Source organism: Choloepus didactylus, chromosome X (assembly GCF_015220235.1).
Source record: "Choloepus didactylus isolate mChoDid1 chromosome X, mChoDid1.pri, whole genome shotgun sequence".
In the NCBI taxonomy this organism is placed as follows: domain Eukaryota; kingdom Metazoa; phylum Chordata; class Mammalia; order Pilosa; family Megalonychidae; genus Choloepus; species Choloepus didactylus.
In genome coordinates this window covers 127,188,931-127,201,209 of record NC_051334.1, presented here as the reverse complement: position 1 = coordinate 127,201,209, position 12,279 = coordinate 127,188,931, and the positions used below count along the sequence as shown (strand labels likewise).

At 34.5% G+C, this 12,279-nt stretch overlaps 1 protein-coding gene across 6 annotated transcripts in view; it reads right to left on the bottom strand.

The window, feature by feature from the left end:
- COL4A5 (collagen type IV alpha 5 chain) overlaps positions 1 to 12,279 on the bottom strand; it is a 414,777-nt gene that overhangs the window by 79,333 nt on the left and 323,165 nt on the right. For all 6 annotated transcript variants that reach the window (XM_037821236.1, XM_037821237.1, XM_037821239.1 and 3 more), the window contains exon 30: positions 2,416 to 2,529. In XM_037821236.1, coding sequence (XP_037677164.1) covers positions 2,416 to 2,529 — 114 coding nt within the window. The remainder of the gene's footprint in view (positions 1 to 2,415; positions 2,530 to 12,279) is intronic.

The window sequence follows — 12,279 nt, the reverse complement described above, 5'->3', positions numbered from 1 at the left end:
CTCAATTAGGGTATGATCTATGGACACAGAATAGAGTATATTAACTGCCCTCTAAAAAGATTCATTAAAGCAGAAATCCTCTAGCTAATGACCAAACCAAATAACGAGAATTAACAACTTTCTTTTCTGCTTGGGTTAGTAGGGCATGGGATGAGAAATATTTTTGCCTCTATCCCTTGGCAATTTTTCTTTTATTTTCCTGCTGTCAAAAAAAGAATTGACATTCAACAAGATCTTAATTTATTGACATGTGTTAAACTAAATAGTCTGCCTTGGAGTAGAGAATGGCAAATAGTAAAGCTTGATTAACTAATTGTAGAAAACTGGACTCAAAAGAAAAGCTTGAAAAGCATAATACAAACATCTTGCACTGGAGACATGGCAATATGGAACACTATGTGTTAAGTTTTCAATTGCAAAATGAAAAGCATCAAGTATACCAAATAATTTTCTTATAAAGAAAAAACATTGATAGAATTTTAGCCATGCAGTATAAAAGGTTTATCAAGATATTAGTAGCAGCCTTGTCAATCATACTATTACTGAGATGTATGAAAGACATTCTGATATTTTTGAAATGGGCTTAGATATTATTCTGCTTTGGTGATATAAATAAAATGTGCTTAAAGTGAGTATACATGGCTAAACATCAAATATGAAATGTGGCCCATTTTGTGGTAAAAAAATTGTGATTTGAAAATATTTCAGTATTAGTGAGTGCATTTAAATACATTTTCACGCCAGTTGCTATTAACTTCATTTGTTTGTTGAACTATATTAAAGATCTTGAATTCTATTGTAAGGCATACATTTACAAAAGAAAGAGATTAAGTTGAATTCAGCACGATTACTTTTCCCCCTGCCCATCCTATGTAGACGTTATAAATCAATATATCTATATATCCTATTCATCAAAAAAATTAAAAGGAGAGAAAGAGAAAGAGAGAGGAGGGATGGAGACAGAGAGAACATTAGACTAAAACACTGCAGGGTAATAGCCAAATTTGGAAAAACATGAAGCACAACCAAACATATTTGTATGTTGTTCAGAGTGGTATTAACTTTAGTCTCTTTTTTTATTCTTACTCAGCTGTGATTTAAGAATTCTTAATGTCCCCAAAACCTAATGCAATTTTGGTAAATAAAGACACGACAAAACACAACATAAATTCATTTTAGCTATTTTTATGGAACAGGAGGCTATGCCTATGATGGCCAAATCTAAAAACTGTTTTTATTCAAGATCCCTCTGCTATGATAGACAGAATCATTTTTTATCACAAGTAATAAAGCAGCTATTTTGTAACAATCTGGTTCAAAGCAATGCTTGTTTTATTTTTAATTTTTAAATCAGTAGTGACGTGTCAGGGACTTAAAAAAAGGTACAATGTGCTATAAAATCAATTTTTTAAAAGACAGGACATAAACAAAAATAATCCTTAGTTTCCAGGCTTTTTATAGATGGTCAGTGTTTCTATATTTTTAATATAATAACTAACAAAATACCTATGGCTATTTAAAGTCAGAAAATATATTCCTGTTGTTTCAAATTCAGTGTATGCACATCTGAACTATGTGTTAAGCCATTCGAGGTATTCATGTAACTTACTGATTAAGTGTCCCATATTTGTTTTAAATTTAGGAATCATTACAGTGCTTTGCAATACCATAATTCTGGCCCCAGCATGGCTCTTAGTATACCTGCCAAGATTAAGATAATATGAATCCACATCATCATAAAACTCCACATCCATAAACTCAAGTAAGTTCTCACAAACAATGACTGTAGGGGAACCATATGATTCTTTATGGGGATATATGACAAAAGTTTTTGAAGTACCGAACAGAAAATACACACACAAAAAAAGACTAGAAAGCTTAAGAGGTGCAAAGTGCTTCCTGGGTTGGGGGCAAAAGAGGAGAAAAGTCAACAAATTTATTTTTAAAGAGAAAAAGAAATAAAAATGCCTAGAATATATTTGTAACAAAACTTATTGCTGAATCTTAACACTAGTTCCTATGTCCTAAGAAATATAAGAGATTTTTCAGACAAAGATCTAGTAATACTGTATAGCTACTCAGTCCGAAATGATCAACACTAAGAGTTCTTAGGTCTTGTGAGCCCAAAACTATCTCTAGCTCAATCATTATATGTCAGTGGCAACATACTGCAATTGTTGAATTGCATTATTGGAAATAGATCAATTTTGGATGAAGCAGGAGGAAAATAACAGCAATTAAAGGAGCTTTAATTCTGTGACCTGTTATTTTTCTCTTTTACAAAATTATATAAGTAGACACGTTACCTTTCAAATCTGTTTTCTGGAAGACTGTTACATAGGCTGCTCTTTATCGTTCAGCTAATCAATCTGTATGCTATGAATGCTACAAAATACACATTTAACCCAATCTTACCAGGTTGGCCTACTAGTCCAGGAATCCCTGGTGGTCCTTGTGGTCCCTGATCACCTATTCCTGGAAGCCCAGGAAGTCCCATTGGCCCAGGTTGTCCACTTGGCCCAAGATCACCTTTAGGAAATAAATATAGTTTAGATATTAACAACAACAACTGAGTCACTAGTTCTTAGGAACCATAGTACCCATGTGAAAAGGCACAGCGTATTAAACAGGGATCTTAGAAAGCTAGCCATTCATTGAGCAAGAAAAGTATACATAAGTTCCAAGAACAGATGATTGGGAATCTATCAATAGTTACAGTCTTACAATTTAACATATACTGAGCTTTCAACTTGAGCATGTCAATCAACCACATATGATAGTAAAAAATTAAAAACCACACATTTCTTTACTTGCAACTCATCTTGGGCAAAGATTTATAAGTTTAAAAGATATTTTCAAATTACCTTTTATTTAAGATAGATAACCTTACACATTCTTTTTTACTAACTTGGGTTACGGCCTATAAACATACTCAAGCCTCTCCTATCATCAGAAAATTATCTCTTAGATCTTAGAGGATTTACTCTCCATCTTCCATCTAGTATTTGTCTCTCTCACTTTTCAAAAATTTACATGCACTAAAATTCAATTTTTTAATGTACACTTAGATGAGTTTTGAAAAATATATACAGACATGTAACTACCATTAAAATAAAAATACAGAATGGTTCCATCAAACCAAAAAGCTCCTCATGCCCAGTTTCAGTCAACCCCTTCCCACACTCTGACTGACTGGCAAGCATCGATCTATTTTATGTCTTACAGTTTTTCCTATTACAGAATGTCACATAAAAACAATCATATGGTATATAGCCCTTTGAGTACGTCATTTCAATTATCATAATGCATTTGAGATACATCCATGTTGTTGTATCAGTACTTTGCTTCTTTTTATTGCTGAGCAGTATCACATTGTTTGGATGTACCACTATTTGTTTATCAATTCACCCAAAGAAGCATATTTGGACTGTTTCTAGGATTTGGTGATGATGAATAAAGCCACTATGAACATTATCATACAAGTTTTTGTGTGAAAGTTCACATTTTTCCTGGGTAAATATCTAGGAATAGATTTGTTGCTCATACGTTAAGTGTAAGTTTAACTATAAGAAGTTGCCAAACCACTTTACCAAGTGGCTATACCATTTTACATTTTAACCAGCAATGTATGAAAGTTCCGTTTATTCTTCATGCTTGGCAGCACCTGGTACCATTGGTTTTCTTTCTTTTTTATTTAAAAGCCAATTCTAATCAGCATGTAGTGGTATCTCACTGTGGTTTTAACTCACATTTTCCAAATGACTAATGATATTGAGCATCTTTAATGTGGATTAGTCGTTCAGATATCATCTTTGGCAGAGCATCTGTCCAAATATTTTTACAATTTAAAAAATTTTATTTTTTACTGGGCTTGTTTTCTTATTATTGAGTTTTTGGAATTCTTTATACATTCTGGTTACAAGTCCATTGCCAGATGTATGCTATAGAATACATAGTTCTGTTTTTTTTTTTAAGAGAATTTTTAAGTTTACAGAAAAATCATGCAGAAAGTACAACATTCCCATATACCCCCTCTCACACACCCAGATTTCCCTATTAACATTTTGAATTAGTGTGGTACTTTTGTTACAATCGATGAAAGAATATTATTATAATTATACTGTTAACTTTAGCTCACTGTTTACATTAGGGTTCACTCTTTGTGTTGTACAATTCTATGGGATTTTTTAGGGGTAACTTATATACAACCTAAAATTTCCCTTTTTATCATTTTCAAATATACAATTCAGTGGTGTTAGTTACATTCACAAAGTTGTGCCTACATTATCATCATCCATGACTAAAACTTTTCCATTACCCCAGAAAGAAATGCTGTATCAAATGAACATTAGCTGCCTATTTCCCCCACCCCAACTCCAGCCTCTGGTAAACTGTATTGTAATTTCTGCCTTCATGGATTTGCATATTCTGCTTATTTCATATAAGTGAGATTGTACAAAAGGATAAATTTTGTGTCTTGATTATTTAACTCAAAATGATGTTTCCAAGGTTCATCCATGTTGTAGCATGAATCAGAACTTCATTCCTTTTTTTAAAAAATTCAGTTTTATTGAGATATATTCACATACCATATAATCATCCATGGTGTACAATCAGCTGTTCACAGTACTATCATATAGTTGTTCATTCATCACCCCAATCAATTTTTGAACATCTTCCTTACTCCAAAAAGAATAAAACTAAGAATAAAACTAAAGTAAAAAAGAACACCTGAAGAATTCCATCCTACCCATCCCACCCTATTTTTCATTTAGTTTTTGTCCCCATTTTTCTACTCATCTGTCCATATAATGGATAAAGGGAGTGTGAGCTACAAGGTTTTCACAAATCACATGGTCACACCATGTAAGCTACATAGTTATAGATTCGTCTTCAAGAATCAAGGCTACTGGGTTGCAGTTCAACAGACTCAGGTATTTCCTTCTAGCTATTCTAATACAGTAAAAACTAAAAAGAAATATCTATATAACACATAAGAATAACCTCCACAATGATCTCTTGACTCCATTTGAAATTTCTCAGCCACTGAAACTTTATTTTGTTTCATTTTTCTTTCCCCTTTTGGTCAAGAAAACTTTCTCAACCCCACGATGCCGGGTCCAGGCTTATCCCCGAGAGTCATGTCCCACGTTGCCAGGGAGATATACACTCCTGGGAGTTATGTCCAAAATAGGGAGGAGGGCAGTGAGTTTACCTGCAGAGTTTTCTTAGAGAGAGAGAGAGAGGCCACATCAGAGAAACAAAAAAGGTTCTCTGGGGGTGACTCTTAGGGACAATTATAAGTAGGCTTAGCCTCTTCTTTGCAGTAAAAAGGTTCATAAGGGCAAGCCCTAAGATAGAGGGCTCGTCCTACTAAATTGTTAGTCCTCAACGTTTGTGAGAATGTCAGTAATAACCCAGGTGGGGAAGTCCAACATTTCTGTATTTTCCCAGTTCCTCAGGGGGCCCTGCAAATATATTTTTATTCTCTGCCCAAAACACTTTGGGAAGTATTGGGATTTCACACTAACCTGTATAAACCTACCAGATCTCATTTCCTATTCAAAATTCCATGTGATTATGATGTTTGAATAAACTGATCATACAAGTTAAATTATTTAGTGTGCTGCATAACATACAGATCCTGCACAAAATAAACATCTCTTTCCTTGGTCTCACACAGAAGTTGAAATTTTAAAACACGGTCAATATTATCCTTTATCCTTAGGCCTGATTTTGCCTTAGTCCTAACCGGATCTGCTTCATTCATATCTCTGATTGAAGTCTGAACTTTCCAGTTTTTTTAACACTTACTGTATGAGGTAATACTGACATTTATAGTTGCTGAGCTCTATCTCTGAGTTTCAGGTGTCACACAGACACCCAAAGTTCCAGAGACTGAACAGGTTATACCCAAAGAGCTCAGCATCTCAGAATTTGGAGATAACCATCACAACTCGGGAATAGATGTGACTGCTGTAAGAGCTTACAATCCAGGGACCATTACAGTAAGTGTTCCTCTGATAAGCTATGCTCTAAGATTCAATTCTCAGAGTTCATACTACAGTTAATCCATATTATAGTGAGGCATTATAATGTTTGTCTTTGTTTCTGGCATACTTCACTCAAAATGCTGTCTTCAATATCCATTCAACTAGTTGCATGTTTCACAGCTTCATTCTTTCTTCTACCTGCTCAATATCTATTGCACACATACACCACAGTTCACCATTCTGTTCGTCATTCGATGTACCCTTAGGCCACCTCCATCCATCACAAACTGTGAATACTCTTGCCATAAACACCAGTGTGCAAATGTTCATTCCTGTCCCTGCACTCAGATCTTCCAAGTATATACCCCATAATGAGGTGCAGGACCTTATGGCACCCACATACTTAGCTTCTTGGGGAACAACCACACTGTCCACAAAATAGGCTACACCATTCTACTTCCCAAACAACAGTAAATAGCTGCATGCCTTTCTACATGATTTCTTCAGCATTTGAGTCCCTCTGTTTATATCTTTCCCTGCAATTTTATAGAGATATATTCACATACCATACAATCATCCACAGTGTACAATTGTACAATCATCACCAGAATCAGTACTTGAATATATTCATTACTTCAAAAAAGAAAAAAAATTTTAAAAAATAAAATAGATAAAAAACTTTAAAATATCATACAATACAATACCATACAATCATCCATAGTGTACAATCAATTGCATAATCATCACCACAATCAGCACTTGAATACATTCATTACTCCAAAAAAGAAAAAAATTTTTAAAAATAAAAAAGATAAAAAACATTAAAATACCATACAATACAATATAATAATAAGGTCAGACAACAACACCACTACCACAAATCCCATACCCCTCCCTTATATCCTCGTCATTTCCCCAGACATTTAGCTTTGGTACATTGCCTTTGTTACATTTAATGGAAGCATATTACAATTTACTGTTAACCATAGACTCCAGTTTGCTTTGATTATATTTTTCCCCAATATCATCCCTTTTTCAACACTTTGCAAGGCTGACATTCATTTGTTCTCCCACATGTAAAAACATTTTTTATGTTTGTAAATTTAGTCACCATCTTTGACCAATCTAGGTTTCATTAAGTTATACAGTCCCAGTCTTTACTGTCTATCTTTCCTTCTAGTGTCATACTCACCCCTAGCCCTCCTCTTTCAGCTTTACTCACAGATATCTTTGTTCAGTGTACTTATAATATTGTGCTACCATCACACAGTATTATGCTATTTCTGGATCTATACAATCAATCCCGTTGAACATTCTATACTCCTTCAGCATCAATTGTCTGATATCTACCCTCTTTCTATCTCCTGATAGCCAGTGTTCTCAGCTTTAACTTTGGAAGTTTGCTCCTTGATTTTAGTTCATATTAGTGAGACCATACATTATTTGTTCTTTTGTTTTTGGCTAATTTTGCTCAATATAACGTCCTCAAGTTTCATCCACGTTGTTATGTGCTTTATGACTTTGTTCTGTCTTACAGCTGCATAATATTCCATCATATGCATATACCACCGTTTATTTATCCACTCATTTGCTGATGGACATTTGGACTGTTTCCTCTCTTGGCTATCATGAATAATGCCACTATAAACATCGGTTTACAAATGTCTGTTTGTGTCTTAGCTATCACTTCCTCTGAGTATATACCTGGTAATGGAATTGCTGGATCATATGACAATTCTATACTTAGCTTCCTGAGGAAACTCCACATTGCTTTCCAGAGTGGCTGCACCATCATACATTACCAACAACAATGAATAAATGTACCTCTTTCTCCACATCCTCTCCAGCACTTGTAATTTTCTGTTTTTTTGATAATGGCCATTCTAGTAGGTGTGAGATGATATCTCATTGTGGTTTTGACTTGTATTTCCTTAATACCCAATGAAGTTTAGCATCTTTTCATATGTTTTTGAGACATTTGTATTTTCTCTTCAGAAAAGGTGTCTGTCCATGTCTTTTACCCATTTTTAAATTGGGTTGTTTGTCTTTTTGTTGTTGAGTTGCAGAATTGCTTTATATATTCTGGATATTAAACCCTTATCTGATACGTGGTTTCCAAATATGTCTCCCATGTCTAGGCTGCCTTTTTACTTTTCTGACATGTTTTGGGTGTAAGGTCTAGGAAACCACCTCCTATTACAAGATCTTTAAGATATTGCCCTACATTTCCTTCTAAAAGTTTCATGGTATTTGTGCTAATATTTAGGTTTTTCATCCATTTTGAGTTAATTTTTGTATAAGGTGTGAGATAGGGGTCCTCTCTCATTCTTTTGGAAATGGGTATCCAGTTCTCCAAACACCATTTATTGAAGAGGCTGCTCTGTCCCAGTTGTGGTGGCTTGGCTACCTTATCAAAGATCAACTGTCCATAGATGAGAGGGTCTATTTCTGAACACTTGATCCAATTACATTGGTCAGTATATATATATCTTAATGCCAGTGCCATGCTGTTTTGAGCACTGTAGCTTTGTAATATGTTTGAAAATCAGGTAATGTGAGACCTCCCACTTCATTCCTCTTTCTCAAGTTATTTTTGGCTATTTGGAGCACCCTGCCATTCCAAATAAATTTGGTTATTAGTTTTTCTATTTCTGCAAAGTAAGTTGTTAGGATTTTAATTGGTATTGTATTGAATCTATAAATCAGTTTATTAGAATTAACATCATAACTATATTTAGTCTTCTAATCCATGAGCATGGTATGTTCTTCCATTTTACTGGATCCCGTTTGATTTCTTTTAGCAGTTTCTTGTAGTTTTCTGTGTATAGGTCTTTTGTGCCCTTGGTTAAGTTTATTCCGAAATACTTGATTATTTTGGTTGCTATTTTAAATGGATTTTTTTTCTTGATTTCCTCCTCTTGTTGCTCAATATTGGTGTATTGGAACCCTATTGATTTGCATGTTGATCTTGTACCCTGCCACTTGGCTGTATTCATTTATTAGTTTTTGTAACTTTGCCATAATTTTTTCCGGATTTTATACATATAGGATCATGTCACCTGCAAATAGTGAAAGTTTTACTTCTTCCTCTTCAATTTGGATAATTTATTATTATTTCTTTTTCTTGCCTAATTGCTCTATCTAGAACTTCCAGCACAATGGTGAATAACAATAGTGACATTGGATATCCTTGTCTTTTTCCTGATCTTAGAGGGAAAGCTTTCAGTCTTTCCCCATTGAGTATGATGTTAGCTCTGGGTTTTTTCACATATTGCCTTTATCGTATTGAGAAAGGTCCCTTCTTGTCCTATCCTTTTGAGTGTTTTCATCAAGAAAGGATGTTGAATTTTGTCAAATGCATCGGTCAAGATGATCATGTGGTTCTTTTGCTTTGATTTATTGATGTGGTGTATTACATTAATTGATTTTCTTATGTTGAACCAGCCTTCCAAACCTGGAATAAATCCCATTTGGTCATGGTGTATAATTCTTTTAATGTGCTGCTGGATTAGAATTGCAAGTATTTTGTTGAGCATTTTTGCATTTATATTTATGAAAGAGATTGGTGTATAATTTTCTTTTTTTGTAGTATCTTTGTCTGATTTTGATATTAGGGTGATGTTGGCTTCATAGAATCAGTTAGGTAGCTTTCCCTCCTCTTCAATTTTTTTGAGGAGTTTGAGCAGTATTGGTACTATTCCTTTCTAGAATGCTTGGCAGAATTCACACATGAAGCCATCTGGTCCGAGGCTTTTCTTTCTTGGGAGCTTTTTGATGACTGACTCAATCTCTTTATTTGTGATTGGTTTGTTGAGGTCGTCTATTTCTTCTCAAGTCAAAGTTGGTTGTTCATGCTTTTCTAGGAAGTTGTCCATTTTGTCTAAGTTGTCTAGTTTATTAGCATATAGTTGCTCATAGCATCCTCTCATTATTTCCTTTATTTCTGCAGGGTCAGTAGTTATGTCCCCTTTCCCATTTGTGATTGCATTTATTTGCATCTGTTCTCTCTTTTTTGTTTTTTGTTAGCCTAGCTAAGGGTCCATCAATTTTACTCATTTTCTCAAAGAAAATGGTTTTGTTGATTCTCTCTGTTGTTTTCCTGTTCTCATTTTCATTTATTTCTGCTCTAATCTTTGTTATTTCTTTCCTTCTGTATGCTTTGGAGTTAGTTTGCTGTTCTTTGTCTAGTTCTTCCAGGTGAACAATTAACCCCTCAATTTTTGCTCTCTCTTCTCTTAATGTAGGTGTTTAGGGCAATAAATTTCCTTCTCAGCACTGCCTTTGCTGCATCCCATAAATTTTGATATATTGTGCTTTCATCATCATTTGCCTCAAGGTATTTACTAATTTCTCTTGTAATTTCTTCTTTTACCCACTGGTTGTCAAAGAGTGTGCTGTTTATCCTCCATATATTTGTGCATTTTCCAACCTTCCGCCTGTTATTGATTTCCAATTACATTCCTTTATTATCTGAGAAAGTGTTTTGTATAATATCAATATTTTTAAATTTGTTGAGACTTGCTTTGTGACCCAACATGTGGTCTATCCTGGAGAATGATCCATGAGCACTTGAGAAAAGTGTGTATTCTGCTGTTGTGGGGTGTAGTTTACTATAAAAGTCTGTCAAGTCTAGATCATTTATCATACAATTCAACATCTCCCTTTCCTTATTGACCCTCTTTCTAGATGTTCTACCCATTGATGAGAGTGGTGTATTGAAGTCTCCAACTATTATTGTAAAGGTAACTACTTCTTCCTTCAGTGTTTTCAGTGTTTGCTTCAGGTATTTTGAGGCACTCTGGCTTGGTGTATAAATATTTATGATTTTTATGTTTTCTTGATGAATTGACTCTTTTATTTATATATAATGTCCTTCTTTGTCTGTTTAAACTGTTTACATTTGAAGTCTTATTTGCTGATACTAATATAGCTACTCCCGCTTTTTTCTCATTGTTGTTTGCGTGAAATATCTTTTTCGACCTTTCACTTTCAGCCAATTTTTTCCTTGTGTCTAAAGTGAGTTTCTTGTAGAAAGCATATAGATGGATCCTGTTTTTTAATCCATTCTGTCAGATTATGCCTTTTTTTGGGGGGGGGGGTTAATCCATTAACATTTAGTGTTATTAATGTAAGGGCAGTACTTTCTTCTACCATTTTGTCTTTTGGATTTTATATTTCACATCTGATTTTTTTCTTTCTCCTTTTACCCTTCCTGATAGTCTTCATTTCTACACCCTTCTCCAAACCTCTCTCACCTGTCTTATCACCCTGTAGCACTCCCTTTAGTATTTCTTGTGGCACAGGTCTCTTATTCACAGAATCTCTCAGTGTCTGTTTGTCTGAAAATATTTTAATCTCTCTCTCATTTTTGAAGGACAGTTTTGCTGTCCTTCTTAGTCGGCAATTTTTCTCTTTCAGTATCTTAAATATATCATACCACTGCCTTCTCACCTCCATGGTTTCTGCAGAGAAATCTATACATAATCTTATCAAGCCTCCCTTGTATGTCATGGATCGCTTTTCCTGCTGCTTTCAGAATGTCTTTGACAATTGATAATCTGATTATTAAGTGTCTTGGGGTAGGTCTATTTGGGTCTATTGTGTTTGAGGTATGTTGCACTTCTTGACTCTGTAATTTTATGTCTTTCATTAGAGATGGGAAATTTTATTCTTTCTGCCCCCTTTCTCTTCTCTTCTCCTTCTGGGACACCCATAACATGTATATTCGTGCACTTCGTGTTATCATTCAGCTCCCTAAGACCCTGCTCATATTTTTGCATTCTTTTCCATGTTCTTTTGTGTGTATGATTTCAAATGTCCTGTCTTCTAAGTCACTGACCCTTTCTTCTGCCTCTTCAAATCTACTGTTGTATGTCTCCATTGTGTTTTTCATCTCTTCTATTGTGCCTTTCATTTCCATAAGTTCTGCTATTTGTTTTTTCAAGCTTATAAATTCTTCTTTATGGTCATCCAGTGTCTTCTTTATATCCTTCATTTCTTTTGCCATATTTTCCCTCAGCTCGTTGATTTGATTTAGCATATGTTTGAACAATTTTAATTAGTTGTTTCAACTCCTGTGTCTCAGTTGAAGTGTTAGTTTGTTCCTTAGGCTGATCCATATTTTCAGGTTTCCTAGTATGGCTCATTATTTTCAGCTGTCCAGGCATCTTACTTTCTTGATTAGTTTATTCTGGATATCCTTTTCACTGTTTTACCTAGGGTTTCCTTGTTTGTTGGCTTTGTTCTCTGTTCTTTGGTGCTCAGTTCAACTTATTCTAGGCCTCTA